General features: G+C 28.2%; 1 protein-coding gene across 7 annotated transcripts in view; it reads right to left on the bottom strand.

Moving 5' to 3' along the window:
• Positions 1-22,503, bottom strand: part of LOC107452951 (Leucine-rich repeat kinase) — a 106,841-nt gene that overhangs the window by 13,497 nt on the left and 70,841 nt on the right. For all 7 annotated transcript variants that reach the window (XM_043049649.2, XM_071185065.1, XM_043049650.2 and 4 more), the window contains 19 exons: positions 20,550-20,848; positions 20,091-20,211; positions 18,873-19,040; positions 18,659-18,781; positions 17,237-17,486; positions 16,499-16,628; positions 16,278-16,372; positions 15,641-15,763; positions 14,666-14,862; positions 12,329-13,121; positions 11,092-11,392; positions 10,073-10,271; positions 8,464-8,577; positions 8,197-8,289; positions 6,940-7,191; positions 6,218-6,472; positions 4,664-4,789; positions 3,256-3,454; positions 1,313-1,413 (listed from right to left, as the gene is read on the bottom strand). In XM_043049649.2, the coding sequence (XP_042905583.1) occupies positions 1,313-1,413; positions 3,256-3,454; positions 4,664-4,789; positions 6,218-6,472; positions 6,940-7,191; positions 8,197-8,289; positions 8,464-8,577; positions 10,073-10,271; positions 11,092-11,392; positions 12,329-13,121; positions 14,666-14,862; positions 15,641-15,763; positions 16,278-16,372; positions 16,499-16,628; positions 17,237-17,486; positions 18,659-18,781; positions 18,873-19,040; positions 20,091-20,211; positions 20,550-20,848 (3,939 nt within the window). The remainder of the gene's footprint in view (positions 1-1,312; positions 1,414-3,255; positions 3,455-4,663; positions 4,790-6,217; positions 6,473-6,939; positions 7,192-8,196; positions 8,290-8,463; positions 8,578-10,072; positions 10,272-11,091; positions 11,393-12,328; positions 13,122-14,665; positions 14,863-15,640; positions 15,764-16,277; positions 16,373-16,498; positions 16,629-17,236; positions 17,487-18,658; positions 18,782-18,872; positions 19,041-20,090; positions 20,212-20,549; positions 20,849-22,503) is intronic.

Genomic DNA, 22,503 nt, shown 5'->3' with positions numbered 1-22,503 from the left:
TACAGATTTTGAATAATAAAAGCTATGGAGAAAATATTGCTCATTCAACATTGTTTCAAAACTTAGTTCAACGAGTAATATTTATTAGAATACATAATAATGTCTCATGAAATGTTTCAAAACTTACCATGATACAGCCTTTTGTTAGGTATTTTGCTACACAATTAGTGTGCAATCTACTACAGAATTTTGCTTTAACAACGGAATATGTGAAAGCTTTGTAGTTAAGTTAACCTATTTTAAATGGGTTTTTTTTCTCTTCAAGTTCTGAATGTTCTATCTTTAGTCCTCTAATGTTTCAATTTTGAGACAAACCTTAATTTAATTTTATTTTAATTATTTTTTGTGAGGGAATTATTATGAAAAGAATAATATTTCTTTACAATATGTTAAAAAATTATCCTTTTTCCTTATCAGCAATTCAATATTGGAATACACATATGTCTCATTAAATGTTTCAGAACTACTTTGCATTATATAACTTTTTATAATGAGTTTTGCTGCATTATTTGTGTGGTACTACTGTAGAATTTTATTTCAACTGCACAATTATGGAAAGAAATTATGGAAACAGCAAAGCTTAGTATAACTTATTTTAATTTAGTGTAACTTATTTTAATGGTATTTTTTACACTTTAATGAACTCTTCTAATTTTCATACAATAAAATGCATTTAAACTCATCTATGTATAGATTAACTGAAGCTTAGGGAACAGTGATTAAATGTTTCATTTTGTTTTTATTATGAGACACTTGAAAATTATTCCCATTATTACAAAAAATAGTTGCATCACTACAGACTAGTATTTGTATCATTTTAACAACTCAAAAATGTATGCGGAGAAAAATAAAGTGACTCTAGTACAAAATTAGGAACAATACACAATAAAACTCCACAGTAAATTTTTCAGAATCAATTTTTTTTATAATGCTAGTAAATATTAAACATATTTATTCTTAAGTTTAATGTTTCAAATGTATGATACTGAGTCCACTTATAGAATATCCCACCTAAATGTAAGTAAATATTTAGGTTGCATACAGATTCCATAAGTTGTCTCCTAAAAAAATGATAGCCTAAATAAAAAAAACTAATTAAAATATATTGTAATCAAACGCACTTAAAAATATAAACATTTCTTTTTATTTAATTGGTTGCAACACAAAACGTTTTAGATAGATGCGATATATAGAACAATGCCTTTATTAAAAGAACAATTTTAAAAAGATTGAATGTATATTTTTAATATTATTGACGGCTTTACTACATTCCAATATAGCATAAAAAATAAAACATTTAAAGTAAATTTACCTTATACTCAAGCCAAGACTTTCTGCTGCAAGTCAAGATATCCATCTGTTTCCCAAGTCTGCTAAACCACAATTCCCATTGATCATCTTGGATACTTTGCTCTATAATGTTTTAAATAAAACATTAAGAAATAATGAAGTATTTTTTATGCAGTCTGGCATTAGTCTTATGTTGTAATAAAACAGTAATATTTTGTAATAATTTTAAAATATACAACACAGAAATTATAACAAACAAAAGAAACTTAAATCATGAGCTGAAAAGAAAATTTTATTTACAAGTGCAAGTAAGTGATATTGTCTTCTTCTTAGGGATTACAGCCTGTTACCAGGCAAGGCGTTCTCAGTCATTTTACCCTATCTGGATCTATTTGATGAGATATTTTTCCATCCATTAACTCACAAATACTTTAACTACTTCTCTACTCTATCTAACCATCTTGTTCTAATTCTTTTTCCCTGTAGTGCTTGGAAGGTTAATTTTTCAACAGGATTAAGTGGTATTGTAAGTAAACTAAAACTTAAATAGAATGTATCATAAATGATTTTTCTGATAGTCTCTAAAATTTTAAAAATTGTTATAAGAAAATCAGTTTTGTTAGAAAAATGATTTATAAGAATTATGATTTTGTTAGAAAAATTAAGTTATATTTTATTTAAGCGTTGTAATTTTTAACCCAACCCAATTCTGAATTTACCACTATCAATGTTCAACTTCATAGAGTTGTAATTTTTAACCCAACCCAGAAAACAAGGGGACTCCTGTTTCAAACATTGGGTCAAACTAGCTTTCTTGCCCGACTTTTTGTAGAAACTAACCAATATTTACGTTACATAAAGAGGAAAATCTCTCACTGCAGATTCTAACCCATGGTTCGCCTACTTCTGAGGATATATTACGTTAGCACTGTGGTCGGTGCATGTCGGAAACAGAATTTGTATCAACCAGTCACCGCTAGGATTCAAACCCAGGTCTCCTCATTGAGAGGCAATACTCGATCTCCTGAGACACTTTGGCTCCAGAATAATCATTATGCACATCCAGATGGTTACATGGAAATACATTTTTAACCAGAAAGAACTAAGTTTGAGTGATTATTTGCTAGTAATTATAATGGGCACACAGAACACAAATCCATCTGCCTTGGAAAAACTTATGGTGCAGATGTAAATCAAGTTACGTATAAAAGTGCTAATTAAATGAGAGGGGTATGAAAGTAAGTCTAAGATGGTAGCCTTGCATTAGGTGTTATGCTGGTGGATGATTAAAGTTCACACTTGGTAAGGGCGGGATAAACTGGTTATGCTTACATTAAGACCAATAGTAACCGACCTACCCCCGAAGGAGTTTGCGGATAAGGGTTTCACCCGTTTGCACGTGACTAAACACTACCAAACTACAGAAAAGTAAAAGTACTAAATTAAAAAGATTAAAACACATAGGAAAAATCCCAAAATTGAAAAAGTAAAATAAAAATAAAACAGAATAAAGATTAAAAGTGCTTAAAACATCAAAGTGGATAAAATCAACCGACAATAAAAGTGTCAAAAATACAGGTAAAAACATTAACATGTTACATTAAACAAGTCTTCCAACATTAAGATTCAAAATACATGAATTTTTACCAAGAAAAGATTTTGAAACATATAAAAATTTCAGAATGGTCAGCAATCTAGATTATTAAATAGGAAAATTATAATATTTTATTGCCGCATTATATATCACCCCTCCAATCAAAAAAAAAAAAAAAAAAAAAAAAAAAAAAAAAAAAAAAAAAAAAAAAAAAAAAAAAAAANGAATTAAAAAAAAAACTATTAAAGCTTCAGATTCTTAAATATAGTAGTTTCACATGCATGTAAAAATTGTACCCAATAGTGAAACCTGAAAATGATAGCTGCTACTTATTTTAATCTAGAGAAAATAAAATTGATTTAAATCAGTACCTTCAGTTTTAGGTGGAAGAGCAGTAACACAAGCACTAAGTACTGCCATCTGATCATGCAGAGAAGCAACATCAATTAAATGGGTCAACTCTGGTGCTTGAGCAATAGACACTATTTGACTCGCAGATGGCCGGTCCTTTGGTTGATGCGACCAGCACAGAGTCATTAAATCCAGTAAGTAAGTTGGATAAGCCATTTCCTAATCAATTTTAATTAAAATTAAATTTTCTACAGGATAATGGTGATTATTGATATATTATTTATAGTTTGATACACACTTTATTTGAAGTAATGTCGGCAAAAACATGAGAAACTACTAATATGCAAGCAGAAATATCATATTACTGACCAATATAACCGATCAGCTTTTTGTGGCCAATGTTTACCAACCAAGAGGTTATCAGTTGATCAATATAATGTAGCACTAATACCACAATAATTAAATATATATTAAAATTTAATTGTCCTTTAATAGAAAGCTGGCAATTTTATCTAAACATGTGAAAAGGGCTCTTTCATTTTAATTTTAACCCCATGTGACATTCTTCACCCAATCAGAGCTGGCACAAGAGAGGATTAGATAAGTGTATGGTGTTAAACCTTTAGAGGTAGTTAAGTGTTAATCAATTCTCATAACAAAGCTTATATGAAAATATGATGTAATGTATTAAATAAATTATTTTAAATGTTTTGGTGATATTATTCAAGTTATGTCAATAAATCTGATGATTTTTTTTTTTTTTTTTTGCCTTAAATTGATCCTGTGTAAAGTATGAACAAAATTGGGATATTTTTTTTTTTTAACTGAACACTAGTTTAGAAATAAGACTTACTTTTTAATTTTAAAAATATAATTAATAGAGGAAAACAAATTTAAAATAACAAATTCAAAAGTGTGAGAAAAATTTAATCAGTCATGCTAGTAACCTTTTCTCTTATTGCTTAAAAATGACGTCAAATATACATACGTACACACATACACATACATATATATATATACACTACCCTACAATAATAAAGAGACACTTTTAGTTTTTTACATTTTTTTAAACTTCTCAAGAAATACTTAAATGATTATTTTGTAACTTTAGAGATGTTTAGTTCATGCAATTTTTCCTACTTAGCAATAAAATTTAAAACTCTCAGAGGTTCGTGAGACCTACAATAAATTGCGAAAGAAAACAAGTATTTTGTACAAGTATCAGTGACATGGATAAACCGTTTTTTGATGCAAACTTCCCTCATTAAAAAATTCATAAAAAGTCAAGACTGGGGCTCAGAGGATTAATTGGTATCTCCGAAGCAATTATTTTCAAACAATAGCAAAAAGTACTGAATAATTTGATCTTAATTTTAAAGATATATCCATGAGAAATTTGAAATAAAATAATTAACTGACATAACATACTCTTTTAGTTAAAAATGGGCGACCTCCTTCTAAAATATAATCTTTGACAACACACTCCTGTCCTTCAAATGGCTCATGAAGAGTTATTAGTTCATACATAAACATCCCAAATGAAAAGCAGTCAACCTGAAAAAAAGTATAACTTATAAAGAAAAATAATGTATGCAGGAAAGAAATTTTAACAACAAAATTCAGTATTTCAGGTTTTCCAACATTGCTTAGCAAAGTCTTATAAATTAAATGAATATAACAATAATTTTAAATAGAATGATAATATGCATCAACAAAAAATTTATAGCACTATAATAAAAAATATTTATGTTTTGTAATTTACTATAAATGAAGTTTAACTACACTGACTGCAGTTGAAACAAACTGTCTGAGAACTAATTGCCTTGAAGAAGACATATTACCTTCCTTATATTTTAAAGCCAACTTCTTAAATAATTTTGTGTTAAACTTTTAATTTATTACAAATTTTGAAATTTTTATAGATGTTCTAAAATTAATATTTGGAGGAAAAACTAATAAAAACTATAAAAAAATCCTTTTTATTGAGTAAAATTATTTATTTTCATTCAAAACAATCAGTATGCTGGGTTTAAAAAGCAAAATTGAATTTGGAAGCCTAATATTTAATATATTTGTACGGGTACCTCCTTTTATCTTGTTTCCTAGTAAAAATAAATAAATAGTTATAACCATTTTTGACCAAAAGTGCTAAACTTTTCATTTCAATAAATATTTTTTTTATTTACACTGAGGCGTATATTTTTCATTAATTTTATTTTTCTGCTATTGTTAAGGGTTCTAAAAGCGTTTGTAAAATATTAGTTGTTCAATTGGAGTAAACACTTTCTGATGAGAAATTTTTAAACTATGTCAGAATCTTAACTTGAGAAGATAATCGACAAATTCGACTTTAGGAAAATGCATATTCCACTTGAGATTAAACATATGTTTTCAGGATGGTTTAAAGTTGTAAATAAAATTTATTTGTATTTTTATTTAAAACTTTAAACAATTGTAAATAAAATAGATATAAAACTCATGAAAAACTAGTGTTTTACTAAATGGTTTGACCATTGATTTGGCCAATGAAGCAAAATATCATTTTATTTCTAAAATAAAATATTATTTCTCATGCAGGAAACTTTTTTCATGTCTTAATGAATGTAATTTAAGCACATTTCTAAGAAAATACTACCACATTTTATAAAATTTCTATGTTTGTCCTAAAACGGGTTTAAAAAAAAAGCTAACATTAATAAACTAAAAATTATGTAAATAACTATTGATTAATGCTAAGTATAAATTGTTAATGACTCATTATGCTTATTGAAATATTTTTTTCAAAATTAGAGTACAATAGAATTAGCAAAACAATTTTTGTTATCTAGACAAAGCATTTCTCTTTCCATCGCATTGTTATATGAATAACTTTTTTAATCTAAACGCCATGTAATAAAATAATACTTAACTAGCATTCATATTTAATTAAGATACTAAAGAAATTATAGTGCTCAATAAAAAAGAAGTAAAAATAAATATTACCTTTTCAGTATACTCTTCTTCACCATTGTATCTCATGATTTCTGGGGCCATAAATCCTTCAGTACCTCCAAAGCCTTTAGTTCCTGTTGGTAAAGTGGAACGACTGATTCCATAATCAGCTAATTTGGTCTCAACATGGGGGATGGGTGTCGAACAATGAAATGGAGGTGGTAATTCCCAAACTAAAACATTTTCGGACTTCAGATCACGGTAAATTATATGTTGCTGGTGCAAATATTCTAATGCTTTTGCAATCTGAAAATATAAATTGAAAGTTAAGCTAATTGCAATACTAAATACACCCTCAAAACAAATTATACATGTTAATTATGCATGAATTAAAGTTATTTATAAGAGAAATGAACTTTTAAGTGAAATAGTTTTTATTAATTACTTGACCAGTGTACTTTTAGCTAATATTTTATTTTTTAAAATGTAATTAACTTTCCATAATGTAAAACATTAAAAAAGTAGCACTAAAGTAATTCTTTTAAAAAAATTGTGCATTATAAATTAAAAGTATTATGAAAGTATTTGTATTAAAGTTATTTATAAGAGAAATGAACTTTTAAGACAAATAGTTTTTATTAATTCCTTAAAAAGCCTACTTTTGGTCAATATTTTATTTTTTAAAATATAGTTAACTTTCCATAATTTAAAACATTTAAAACCAACTTTAAAATATTTTTAAAAATTTATGTACTATAAATTAAGTGTATTACCTGAAAAATTATTTTCTGCATTACATAAACATCCAACTTTGCACCAGATCGACGATAATTTTTCAGAATAGAATCTAAAGCTCCCATTGGAGCCAACTGAAGGACTAGAGCAAGAGGTTTTGTACAGACTCCAACTAAATGCACTATATTTTGATGACGTAAAGCGAGCAATATATTTAGCTCTTGACGAGCAGTGCAATAGGCTTTGCATGCATACTGCAAAGGATCTCTCTGCCATTTATTCCAAGCAGCCTGAGGAAAAAAATAAGAATTAATTTAAGTTTTGCATCGATAAATATATTGTTGTTCACTTTGTACTGAACAAGAGATTAAATGTAAGAAACATCAAAATAGTCAAAAATATGGAACTACAGTAGAGCGCCGATTATCCGAACCCTTATTATCCGAACGTCCAATTATCCAAACTATGCCCGAATTCGTTTTTTTTTTAAAAAATTTAGAATGCTTTTTAACTTATCGACAATTTTTCTAAATTTAGAAGAATAAATAATATTTACTACACTTGATGACCATATTTAATTTACAACCTTTTTTAGCAGTTTTCTTATAGTAGCCATACTTACATGTATTGTTATACAATTAAACCTGCATACCCCTTTAGCCCTCCTCAACTGAAAATTATCTTCCAAGAATGCAAACTTCATTTTGACATTCTAGAACGTCAAAATGATATTGATTTAGTTCAGTTGATTTATTTAAAAAGAATAAATGATATGGCTGCTCTAAAAAGAGTATCATTTTTGAAACAAAAGTCTTTGCTGGATTTCTTTTGTAATAGAAAATAAAGAAAAATGTGGTAAAATCAGTAATTGACAAAAAAATTATAAAAAGCCGAAATATGATTTTAAAAAAATTCAAAATGAAAAAAAAAAGTTACAAAAAATAAATCAATAAAAAATATTTAAAAATTAAAAAAAAAAATACTTTTAAACATGCAAGAGCTATTTTAGATAGTACTGCCAGTCCTAAGCCTGGAAAAAGAGAGAAGGGAAGTCAGTGCGTAAATAATAATCATTTAAACTAAATTTTAAACAACTTTCCAATTATCCGAACTTATCATTATTCGAACCACGTTCGGTCCCGAGCAGTTCGGATAATCGGCGCTCTACTGTATTGTGCAGTTTTTTATAAGCATCAATAGCCTGAAGAGACAAAGATTGTGAAATGTATTATCTAACAAACAACAGTCACTAAAAACATAAGTTATCGACTAAGGGGAAATTGGAAAATGCTTACTTTGTAAGCTGCAGTATCAGACTGCTTAGCACCAAAACCAGGATCTACAGGTTGTAACATTTTCATTGCCACTTCTGTATATGTATTGCTACCCTAAATTAAAATAGAAAAACTGTCATAGGAATAGTAACAAAGTGCATTTTGTACATATTTTAGAGCACTTTATATAACATATTTCTTAAGTTTTGTAACATGACTTTATAAATTAATAAGATAATTTAAGCTCATAGACTAATCTACTTAAAAGTTATAACTACTGGTACATACTCTTTGTTTTATATTGGCTTTGAAAACAAATCCAAAAGCTCCTCTACCAAGCATTTTTCCCCGTCGAACAGAGTCAGGCGGTATTAAGTGGCGTTCTCCAAGATCTACAAACACCTGTAAAAAGTTGATTATCAGCAAAACATAATTCTTAAACAAAAATATAAAAATAAGCATTATAAAAATTTGATTAAGTTCAAATTATGTTCAAAAATTTGAACGTAAAATCATATTAGAAATTAATTCAATCTAATTGCAGTCAAATAAAAGTAAGAGGCAAATATATCACATTGATTAAATAATTCTGCTGTTACAGATCGGAATTTGCAACAAAATCGCTACTCATGAAAATATCAGTTTTAAGAAATATGAGAAAAAACACAATTTTTTCTAGTGAACAATTTTTTTAATGTTTACCATTTTGAAATTATTTTATAGAAAGCCAATTTTATACTTTTGTGTTTGCCTCAGTAGTTCCTTAGTTCTAAGCGAAATTCTCGTGGAATATTTTTCCTCTAAGATTATCCAAAGATGCATTTTTCTCTAACAAATCTGTGCAAAAAAGGTCATTATTGAGTGGGAAAGAGAATTTAAGACCAAAAAAAAGGTTCTAGTAAGGGCAGAGTAAATATCTCGTTAAAGAGATTTTGCGGAATTCGGAACAAAGTCGCTACTCATTAAAACATCAGTTTTAAGAAAAATGAGAAAAAACATCATTTTTTCTAGTGAACAATTTTTTTAATGTTTACCACTTTGAAATTATTTTTTAGAAAACCAATTTTATACTTTTGTGTTTGCCTCAGTAGTTCCTTAGTTCTAAGCGAAGTTTTCGTGGAATATTTTTCCTCTAAGATTATCCGAAGATGCATTTTTCTCTAACAAATCTGAGCAAAAAAGGTCATTATTGAGTGTGAAAGAGAATTTAAGACAAAAAAAAAGGTTCTAGTAAGGGCAGAGTAAATATCTCGTTAAAGAGATTTCGCGTAAGTAGCAAAATTTTAATTTTACATTAGTGGAACTCAGAGAAAATTTTGTCAGAATATAAATTATTTAAAAGCGAATCAAGGCCTTGAGATTTGCAAAATTTCACAAAATAGCACAAGAATCACATTCCTGTATAATATATTTCTACATTTGTGTACAATATTTTTTTCCAATTTTTGTTAACTCATAATTCTAACAGATAATTTTTAAAGAAAAAAAAATACACAAAAGATATTTGTAACATTTAGGGGGCCCCCAGACATGTTGAGACCTTTGGCCTGTCAGGCCATAGTATAAATCAGGCCCTACCTCTGATTATATTGGATATAGAATTTAACATCACAATGAGAAAATCAGATAGAAATTTATCAACTAGATATCTGCATGACAAGATCAATTTGACAAGCAAGTAAGGCAGGAAAAAAGTCAAGAAAATTCTGAGTAAAATATTTATAGCATTAAATTCTATTCATGTTTTCAGAAAAACATTCTTAATCAAATTTAACTAATATTTACAAAAGATATTTTTAAAAAAAAGAATTTAAGAATACAGTAATTTCCGAACATAATAAAAAAATTGGGAACAAGATAATTCTAAAAATTAAATAAGTTTAAAATTTCTTATTACCGTATCCGGTGCTATTTGTAACAAAGACTGGTTTCCATGTAGAGGACACTGAAGCACTCGTTGCTCATATGCAGTCAAAATACACTCTTCAACCATGAAGCTATAAATGACAGTTTCAGGTAAAGCTTCAATACATAATGTGCTTTCGATGCCAGATGTATATTCTGCTTCGGGCCTGCTTTCAGTTGAAGGTTTACGACTGTTTAAAAAGTTAAAAACAAATATAATAAATAAGAAATGTTTAAAAAAAGATCTGAAAACTCATTATCTTTATTTTTAAAAGTACAAGGCGCATAAGTTTCCCCATTTTTAAAAAAAAAAAGAACTCATACTTTCAGGAACATATTTATTGGCAACAAGTACAGCAATGTTTCAGCTATTTTTCAACATAGCAACCACCAGAATTGAGACACTTGTCGTATCGCGGGATCAACTTTTGTATCCCTCTGTTGTAGAATTCAGCCGCCTGTCTATGAAACCAGGTGGTGAAAAAGTAAACGCTGACCGTTACTGTAAAACACTGGGGAAATTGTGACGTGCCATTCAAAACAAGAGGTGTGGAATGCTTACTGCAGGTGTTGCTCCTCCATGACAATGCTCGTTCACATACGGCTCGACGTACAGCAGCTGTTTTGATTAAATTTGGCTCGGAGTTGTTTGATCATCCACCCTACAGCTCTAATCTTGCTCCCAGCAATTTTCATGTTTTCTTGCACTTCAAGAAATTCCTGTCCTCCAGTGAGCGTTCTGGCAACAACGAAGAGCTGAAGACATCTGTCACACGCTGGTTCCATTTACAGGCGACAGAGTTCTACGACAGAGTAATAAAGAAGTTGATCCCACGATACGACAAGTGACTCAATTCTGGTGATGGCTATGTTGAAAAATAGCTGAAAAAATATGAAACAATATGCCAATAAATATGTTCCTGAAAGCATGAGTTCTTTTTTTAAAAAAATAGTGAAACTTACTTTTTGGATGTGCCTTGTAATAATAATAAATGAAGAATTTATTTCTACCTAGAACTATTGCTGTCTGGACCAACTCCACTATCACTGTCATGTGACATGGTACTATTACGAGAGCCTCGATTCTTCTGAGCTAAATTTGGAGAGTAGGACAGCCTGCTGCTGCCCATAGAGTGATTACGAGAACTACAGTCCATTCCTGTCCTCCAAGGAGGTTCTCCATGCCATGGCCCTGGTTCCCAGGCATGATCAGTCACAGAAAAGTGCCCTTTATCTGATGAACCAGTTTCTTCTTTAACATGAGCAACAACACATTGAGTGCAAGGAACTAATCTTGTAACTAAAAATTTTCCTGAAAAAAAATTTTTTTTTCAATAAATAAACGGAAGACACGAAAAAAATCAAAAGAAATCCTCAGCTATTTTATAAACTGTGTTGTTTTTATTTTTTACATTCATAAAACTGGCATTCAACAGCCAACCCGACTCTGAGTTTATGACTATCAATGTTCAACTCCGTAGCAATGAAATTTTGAACCCAACCCAGAAGACAATGAAACTCCTGGAGTAAGCATTGGAAAAACTATCCTTCATGGACAACTTTTTGGTGGAACAAACTCGCATTTGTGTTTACTTGATAAGGAAAACCATGAAAACCTCTCATGGGTAGCCAGATGGCAAGGGGACTCAGAACCTAGATCCATCTACCTATGAGGTTGAAACTGTGTTGAATTATGTATTTTGAGAGTTATGCATTGAACTGTTGCCTTAACACCAAATTTATTGTTACTACCAATTATAGGGCAAAACTAACGCTCACCACTGGCCATAGAGCAATGAAATATAATTATTACCAATTCAAAATTTGACTGCAAGCGTCGCTTTTTTCAACAAAAATGTACCCAATATGCATTTTATTAGAATTATTTTTTGTTAAATAAATATGGAATTATGATATTTAATAATATGGATAATTAATATTTTATAATATTAAGAAAATTACTTTATTTCATGTTTGTTTTTTTAAGTTTTTAGAAATGAACCTTTCATTGTTTATCATATTTTGTGAAATGCCTTACAGTATTAACATTTACAGTTTTTTAGGTAGCCATATGTTTTAAAAAGTGGCCACTGGCCAGTTTTCTCTATACCAATATTGTTAAACAAGTGTGCTAAAGAAACTTTAACAATAACCAACAATAAAAATAGCAACTCTATAACCAGATAATAAACCCTTTCAAATAACCGAGGTTCTAATGAACACAGAATATTAGTGAAAAAGAATATACCTTCAGACGTGTGAACAAATCTAGTACCCAGATTCGGGTACCAATCCTCCAGAAGAGTATCAATATGATCCACTGACACTGACAACAGTTTGGCAACACACTCAGAATTAGGTTGAAGCTCTACATTATCATAAGCCACAATTATACCATCCGCATCAACTTTGGGTATCTGTATAACGACAGTCTGGTTTGGCAGGATAATTTCCAAAATAGCTGAATTTATAATCTCAATATCACTCCAGCTTCCCTCTTGCTGAACGAAAAATTTCATCTGGCGATATTCAAATGGAGCATTGTTGAGGTGACTCAGGTGCTCCTTCATTCGAAACAAGGTTGTGTCGAGGTATCGCAACTCCATTCCAGTTTGCCAACATATCCATTCAGCCCTACGATTGAAAACAGCTGCCAACAAAGGATCCATATCTACATCTTTGGGCAGGAGGAAATAAGATCGAATGATTTCAACAACGATATCGTCAGCCAGCATTCTCGTCATCAACCGAGACCAGAAACCACTGGGAAAGTATGACATGAGAAGGAGGCGTCGAACTACGCTTTCAATTTGTGTTTTGTGGCGAACGTAACAGGTTATGCCAGAATTTTCAGAATCTTTTTCCATTGGATCGGATATTTTTGGGGTTCCAATGCAGTCAGCGGTCAAAGGTATGTCACTAAGAGGTCTCTGTGGTCGTTTTTCGGTGGTTGTTAATTTCAAGGTTAAAGGAGCACTGCTGACAGAATGTCTATTTCCATAACTTTTACGCATAGCCCATACTCTCGATCTTACAGGAACCTAAAACGTGAATGAAAGTCACCTTAAATGATATTTCTTAACAAAATACATAAATAAATCACAAATATAAATAAAATTCATAAGCAAAAATAATTTTAGTTAAGTTAAAAAAAAATACAAACGTCACATTTTAATGAAATCAGTTTCAAAATAATAGAAAGACCAGGAAGCTGATTGCTAAACTTATATTTCATTATAAACTACCCTATAAAAATTTTTGATGATCTCTTCTTACTGTTGATCATAAAGTGTTCTTATTCCAAGAAATTTGAATGTTTTCGAAATACTACTTAACAAATTCTTCTAATAAACTCTTAATATGTAAACATCCTTCAAAATAGTTGATATTCATTCTTTGATAAAACATCTTATCATATAATCAATATTAAATGTTTTATTTAGTTAGAGTATTTTAATCACTAATGAAATAAACTTTGTTTCTTTTATTATTTTAAAGCTAATACAATAATTTATTATTGTATACAATGTCATTTTTATTCATAACACTTCATGATTACTCTAAATTTTGTCAATTTAACACAGTTAAGTTGCAATATATAACATGCATGCATAACTACTTCAGAAACTATTTCAAATTTTGTTCAAAACAAATAGAAAATTAAATAATTTAAATTAATTCATTGAAATAGCTCATATCAAAATTTAATGTGCATAGTTACGAATAAAAACACTAATTCCTATATTAAAAACAAATTTATTGAAAATATAAAACAAATTTGTCTTTAAAGCTTTTTGAGCATAAAAATCATAAATCACTGTTTACTAACCAATGACATTATAAATATGTTTTAGCACTAAATGTTTTTACTATCAAGAAAATAACATTTACAATAATCGATTAAAGAAAAGATTTCAAATTTGCCAAATTATCTCTAATAGTAAAATAAAATATTTTTGAATCAGAAGAAAAAAAAATTAAAAACTTTTTTTCACATGTGAAAATTATTTTTATATTTGGTTCCTAGTCACAAAACAAAATAGAAGAAAATAAGCTTAATAAACAAGAAATTATAAATCAAGAGTAACTTAAGATTAAAAAAAAGTGAGAATTTAGAGCAACAAAGAAAAAGACGAAGAAAAACAGAAATTTGCTATTAAATTATTCAAATTAATAATTAATCAAACTAAGAACATAAACAAATACCATCAAAATAAATTACAGAAATTTCAGATTTTTTAGTCCTGCAATTAAAACTTGAAAAAAAAATTTTAATAACTAAACAAATTACATATCAGGAATAAGTTCAATTTAAAATAAGTAAAAATAGTATGGTGCAAAAAAAGCATACAAATTTAATGCGTTAGAAAAATGAAAAAAAATGCTTTAAAGAGAAAACAATAAATACAAATTAAGATTATCAAAACAAATTATAAAATTTTTAGTCATTTTAAGTCCTATTTGTACTTCAGCTAAAAAGTACATTAGTTAGCAAATTCAAAAATTAAAATAAAATAATGTCTGTGGGAATCGCATGTACATTTTAGTACATACAAGTACTATGATTAAAAATAAAGCAACTTACTCGAACATCACATCCAGGAAATCCAGCTCGCAATTGTTCTTCAGAAGGAAGAAGGGAAGGAATAATAATTGTTCGATTATCCCATGTTAGGGCTACTTCAAATTTGTTTAACAAATTCAAGATGTAAGTCTGAGCATCAGATGGTGCAAATTGAGAAGATTTAAACACATGTTTTAAGTCTTCAATTTTCATTATACCTGTAAGATATGAAAAATAAAGAAAAATTTAATACTATTTATAAAAGTACACTTAATTGTGGAATTTAATTTGGAAAATAAAACTGAACCTCAAGATGTTGTTCAGAGCAATTTCAATTAAAACTGACTGTGTAAATAAAATTAATTGAGTTTGAGCAAATTTTTTAATTACAAATAGAGGTTAATATTTAAAACTAGTATTTTACTTCAAATTATGCTGTTTTCTTCTTCAAAAATATAAAAACAAACTTTTGTTGAGTAAAAAAATATTTCAAAAACTGAATAAAATTATTCAATTTCTTATTTGACACTCAAACATGACAAAAACAATTAAAATAAGCTCTAAAATCAATCTTGAAATCAAATTTTTCTATATACATATAACTATTTTAAGTACAAATAACTAATTAAATTATTAAAGCAAACAAACGTATTAAAAGCAAACAAATCTAATAAATACAAAAATAACTTTAACAATATCAGTAAACACTTCTTACTCTACATTAATGTGATAATTCAATTTTTATGCATGGATAATTGAACTTTACATATTCAAAAAGCATATTTCGTGTTTTCAGAATATAAATCAGTTTTGCATGATAGCTCAAAATGCTTACATTTGAAAAAATAAATATGTGATAGCTATTTTACAATAGCTATTTTTAGTAGGTCAGTCTTTTTTTAATAAAATTTATAATTCTTGAAAAGAACACTTTTTCAAAATATCTGATTTTTTTAAAGAAAAATATTGCTTAACTCATCCAAACATATACATTACCATTTCTAGCAAAAGGATTGATTTCTCTTATAGTTACAACATGAGCTAACATATCACATAGCCACTGCGGATCCAGAAAGTAGAGATCTTTTAATGTAGCATCTTCATAATGAAGCAATATACCTAGGACATAAAAGCAATAACTAATAAATTTATATGCTATCTTTATTGATAATAACATCAAGTTCATTATTTATAAATTCAGTACAAATTTAAAATATTATATTTAATTCTAAAATGAAATGCTAATGAGGAAAATTTTAAAATAACTTAAATTCCTTAAATAAATATTGTAAAAACCCTTGAAATAAAAACTATTTAATTTACATACCTGCCAAGTCTCCTATTTTTTAACGAAGACTCCTGAAGACTAAAGACACATTTTTTATGTATATAAATCTTATGTAAATAAATCTTATGTATATAAATCTTACATAAATGTAAATGCTTAGATTATTTTAAATTTTGAATTTCTCTTTTTGACTTGCATAAATATGCATGAAGTATTAAAACTATACTCAAAACGTATAAAATATAGCTAGTAAAACCCCCGTTATTTTATTTAATGTTGGCAAGTATGTAAATATAACTCACTTCCATTATAATAAAATAGATAATGTAATTTATGATTACTTACCGTTTTCATGAAGGAAAGTTGAAGCTTGATTCAATTCTGATAAATCACGAAAAGCTATGTTATATCTCTGCATCATTTCATGCATTACCATATTCCTAAAATAGTAGCATAATTTAAAAAAAAAAAACTTATATCACAAATACTAGAAATATCTATATAGGTAAAAGACTCGTTTGAATAAAAAATTAATTAATTAATTTGCAGAAGGAATTAAAATATACCGGTAGTTTTCAGCACGCAGTACTGGATCCTTCCCCTGTACATGACGCTCAACTGCTAAAAGACCAACAACATCTTCTAATGCCAAATATGTAGCTGGTATTTTTTGCTCAAGAAGTCTCTCTTTGCTTCCTATATAAAAATGAATAAGTGCCTTTTTGAATAATTTTTTACTAAACAATGATCTTACTGGATAATATAACTAGTAAAGTGATTATTAAATTCAACGATTAAAATAAGATTAAATATTAAAAAAACTTTTCAATAACTTCATAGTTTATTTAATAAGAATATTTAATAAGTTTATTTAAAATAAGAAGTTTATTTTAATAAGTTACATAATGCAGAGAAAACAGCAGACTTTTATATCTTTCTAATATTTGAAAGTAGTGCAAAATAATGATAGATTTTTCATCTAACATTATATGCTACTTGGGTATATACAACTGCATATACAAGGGCGCCGGCAGAATAATATAAAAGGGGGTGCAACCCTCTAACAAACTACCCCCCNTGTTTAAAAAAGGCAGGGGGGTGCAAGTGCACCCCCTTGCACCCCGCTGCCGGCACCCTTGTGCATATATTATATTATAAAAACATAAAATTTCTTTTTTCTATTTATACTTTTATATAACTGGCATAAAGTTAGTTTTCTGAATTAATAACTTTTTTAACTATAAATAAATTAAAAAATAAAGATCAAACTATAAAACAAAATAACTAACTTTAGACTCACTCACCAGGACATTTAAGATCAAATACAGTATCATAAATCAGATTGCAAAGTAACTTGATATTATGTCTCGTTTTACAACTGATTTCAATTGTATCAATGACTCTGGGAAGACCACATTTGTCCGCATCAACAACATTGATAAAACGATCCCTGATCATTTGCTGAAGATCTTCAGAGTAGGAGGGAGGGAAACGTTCTTTGACCAGATCATAATGGGTGCCTATGATGATTACAGGAGCATTAGGTGCTCGAGCCTGTGAAAATACAGTGAATATCATTAAAATTAAAAATAATTCAAATTATTTACCAGTTTACAGTTGTGAAAATAGTCGCCATTCCTTCTCATTATTATAAGTAAGTTTTTGAGAATGTTTTGAAATCAGATATGGGGTTTTATTTCCGATGGCAGCTTAAAAACTTACTTAGCTTTAGATCAACGGATATGAATTTGTCAAGGAAATAAAGGCGGTCGGTGCTGACCACACTGCCTCTTTTATGCTGTTAAAATTAAAAATGTGAGGACGTTACTTTTATGAACACCTTCCCCAAAAACTGGCTTTCTACTAGAAGAGTGCTTTAATTTTTTTAATCTTAATATCTTCAATAAAAGAAATTGGTTATTCCTAGTGAATTAATTATTTACTAAGAATGAAATATGACGATGATCAGAACATAATTTAATAACAAAAACTTTCACTACTTTCTTATTCAATATACAAGAAAGTAGTGTGACTTATTCAATAAAAGACTTATTCAATAAAAAAGTATGAGAATAAAGCAATAAAAGCTGTTTATCATGCCTTCAACTTGCGATAATGCTATTATTTGAAGAAAAAAAAGACTTTAAAAAGAATGAACACAAAGAAGCTGCAAATAAAAGATTCCCATGAATTAACTTATAGCTTTAAAAAAATATCCTAACTTAAATATGATTTCTGAAATCTCAATAACTTTTTTCTGTAATACACAAAACACAACACAACTAGTGAAAAACAAAGGTTAAAAAAAAAAAAAAGTTGAAAAGAAAGCACCATTGTAATTAGAATTTCGAATTAGTAATAAAAAACTCTTAAAAAGAGTAGCTATGAGTACAACCAATTTTTTAAATGTTAATCGGAAGATAATAAACAATATTTAAGTTAACTATGCATTACTGTTTTCTTATTTATAATTACCAATTATTGTTTTTTGATACTGTTTCATAATTATTCATTGTTATTATTTAAATAATCACTTTTTAGATGGTAATTTAAAAAACGTCCACTTCTTAACATCAGTTACATTGGCAAAGTCCTATAAAGGACAGAAATTTTACAAGATTAATATTTAAGAGAACAAATAGTAAATAAAATATTTTCATTTACTCTTTCCTTAAACATTCTGTGTCTTATGTAAATGAAAAACAAGTAGTAAATATTTAACTTACCTGTATATTTACTAACCACTGCAATATGCCATCAACACCCCTTTCACCATCAATAATTCTCCACGTGACTAGATATAAAGATCTTTTAGACAGAAAATATTGATGCGTAGCATAATATTCTTTCTGAAAATAGAAAAAATATATAGTTTTTAATGGAACACAATTAATAAACTTATTATTTATTCCAATTTATATTACAGCTAAGAAATCTTACTTGTCCTCCAAAGTCCCAGGTTCTAAAAACTACAGGACCATAGCTTGATTGACCTCGTATCTTCTTTTCATAAATCCAATCCCCAACATCTACACCAACCGTTGATATATTAATACCTTTGGCGGTTTTAAGATTGATATTCTTATTTCCAGTCCTCTTGGCCCAATGCTTAAATAAATAATCATTAGCATTTTAATAATAATAATCTTGAAAACTGTAAGATAATGTAACAAAATAGTTTGAATTTTCAATATAATTCAAGGGAGTTTTCTTTATTGCTTAAGAAAAGCAATGTAAGTGCAAAAAAGAAATGTATAAGAAGTTTTTGTGGAAATATTCCAACAGCTTATTTACTCTAATTAAAATAATTAGTATTTAAAATTTCAAATCTTTTATTATCACTGTGGGACCATGCTAAATGATGTTGCACTTAAAGGGGGAGGATTCCTACAGTTTCATAAAATGAAAATATTTAAAATTGGCAGATAAAATATTCTAATATTATTTGTTGTTTTAATTTTTTAATCTTTATCATCAATATAAGTACAAATCTAACCATTATTATTGTTATTCTCACAAATGTCCTTAAAACAGATAGTTAAAAGTTTTAAAAAAATGAATTTTAATTATGATAGTTAAAAGTTTTAAAAAAATGAATTTTAAATATGATTTATAACATGTTTTTGTTTCTGAACTGCTCACATATATTTATGTCACATAGAGTGAAATGTGACAAAAAGAAGAGTAAGGAGAAGGATGAAGTCAGACACTTTGTGACAAAGGGGAGGAGGGGAACAAAAATATGGAGAGAAAAAAAAGAGTGAAATCATTTATGAACGGTCTTAATTTAATATGTATGAATTTCTTAAAATAAATTAACATAATATGCATCAAAAAAAATTTCCGATTTTTTGAAATTATCAGTAAATTTAATAGATATTAAATTTTGCAAAAAAACCTGTATCTCATAACTGAAATTATATATTACAAAAATTATAAAATTATTACAAATTAGACTAGCCATTTAAAATTATTTTGTTGCAATAACAATTGGAACCTAAATTCAATCAGTAACTATTCAAAGCTTGCTATGCAATTTTAGTATTGACAAGTGTGCTTGGCAAAGAAACAATTAAAATTACTCTGTTTATATTTGAAATTAATACATTTGAAATAATAACACACAGATAAACAGAAAGTAAAAACTTGTTAAAATACCTCAGGTGGTTTCTTTCGATAGGCTCCAGTTCCTTCTATTCTCAATTGCTCCAGTAAGGAAGTTTTGCCTATCCCTTCAATACCAACAATCATTAATTTCATTCGAGCATATGGTTTAGCACTGAAAATAATAAATGAATAGCATATTAGATGTAAATATTAAAAATAAAGCACCTGGACAGTGCACATGAATCATTCCACAAGTTCATCCAAAAATTAGTAGGAATAGGTTTATCTAAATTTATTAGTTTAGAAGCACAGCTTATTGTATAAGGCGATATTTTCAAACAGATAATTTTGCTTTTAATTATCATCATGAACATTAAGAATGAAGTGCACTATTCCATTTCACCATAGTGTGCATTTTTCCTTTTCATCTTTACAAGCAATATCTTACTAATCATTAAAAACCAGTAAAATATGGTAAACTTTTTAAATATGGGGTAAAAAAATACTTACTCTTCTAAAATCGACTTTAAATAGCCTATGACATCCATGGTCTTGTATTTTTTACTATCTATCATGCTTCTTAGTGGTTCAGTGAGATTACACATTCTGGTATTCAAATTCCAAAGCTTACCGAGCAAGCCCATTTCAGGAGGCAAATGACAGATGCCCACATTGCCACTAAGATTCAAAACAGACAAGTTGTTGAATTCGGATATCACAGCAGGAACTTCATCTATTTTATTGTTGCTAACATCAAGCATGGAAAGGTTGGGGAAGAGGATTTTACTTTTTATTTCCATCTGTAACACCTGTAAAGAACGAAATATGCGATAGAAGTCTTTGCTTTTTCAAAATGACAGGAGCTACCTCCTTGCCTAACTGGGGAAAAAGACAATTCCTTAATACATCAATTATTTAAGCTATTGGGAAAAAAAGAAAATATTTAAAACTGAAACTCAACATTTGAAACTAACATTTCAAATATTTAAAAAGTAGCTCACAATTGCTTTTCACATTTTAAAGAAAAGTGAATTTTCTTCATATTTATTATTTTGCACTATTTATATAATAAGCATAGAGGGCATAAGCTAGAGATGAGCTAACTTAAGCAAACAGTTATTAATAAAAGCTACAGATCCATAAAAGTTATAAAAACAACATATTACATTTGCTTAAAAAGTGTTATTTTTTATGATAAATTTGTGTTGAAAGAACAGTCTTACTTGGTAAATAAAACATTTTTAAAAAACTAAAATAAATGAGAATTTATTTTTGTAAAGTTTCACTTTTTACAATTATTAATAACACAGGCAATTATTACATAGGCTGACATATAATAGCATGATTAAATAGCATGAACCTTTTTTTTCTTTAAAAATAGTTTTGTTTAATGGGAAATTTCATTATTGCGACAAAATTCATTTTCAAAGATTATTTAATCGAAATGAAAGTTTTTCACTCAACTGCAGCCAAAAACAAAAATGTATGCTTAATTTTAAATAAATAAAATTTTAAATGGCTATGAGTTGTTTTGCAAGAGTAGAAATCACATATCAAGGAACTTTTGCTCAGTGTTTGATACCTTGCATGCTATGCTTTTCGGCTCATAATATTACTTAAATTTTACAAATAAATTGATGGTGGACGTTTACTCTGTTTGGCAGTATCTTTTGAACACATAAAATACAAGGCGATTATCCAATCAAAATTGGAGAAATAAAATGTTCAGTAGCACTACAGATTATTCGATTTTATCTGATAAAATTATACCAATGCAATTCTGTAATCAGCAATTTTCAAAGATAGATTTGTCTGTTTTTAGATTTTTCATAAATATTTTTTTTTCTCTGAACATAAAAAAAAAAACGCAAATTAAAAAAATAGCGTGAAATCCAAGATAGTGAGGGTAGTTTAGGATAACCTTATTTTTGACCTTGATATACCTTGGTTCTGAATTCAGGATAACCTTATTTTAAGCAATGAAAAAAAGCTTTTGCTTTCATCTCAAATTGTCAAAGTGTGTCCTAAAAGGGTTAAGCTTTACTGATAAAGTATATAGCAATTATTCTGATTATTTGTGAATGCTAAAATAAATTATACCTTTTTTAATCATAGGTATGTTCATGAAATAGCAATAAGACCTTACAAATCATTGGCTTTTAATATTTACTTTACAAATTAGCTTCTAGGATATAGAAGAAAATCCGTTCAATGCAGCAAATACAAAATATTTTAATATTTTTAACTTCATTAAAGTAACCCACCCTCCAAAAAAAATGAAAGCGAACACTAGAGGAGAATTTCACAATTATGATCAGGGTGCGTAGCCAAGTCTTTCAACAAAAAATAAGCACCTTTTAAGTACTTTTTAAGCACTCAAAAAATATTTTTAAGTACAAAATAAATTAACTAAATACAAAATATTTTTCAAAGACTACATGATCATGATAAAAGAATTAGTTTC

Source organism: Parasteatoda tepidariorum, chromosome 9, assembly GCF_043381705.1.
Source record: "Parasteatoda tepidariorum isolate YZ-2023 chromosome 9, CAS_Ptep_4.0, whole genome shotgun sequence".
Lineage (NCBI taxonomy): Eukaryota > Metazoa > Arthropoda > Arachnida > Araneae > Theridiidae > Parasteatoda > Parasteatoda tepidariorum.
This window is presented reverse-complemented; position numbering and strand designations above follow the sequence as displayed.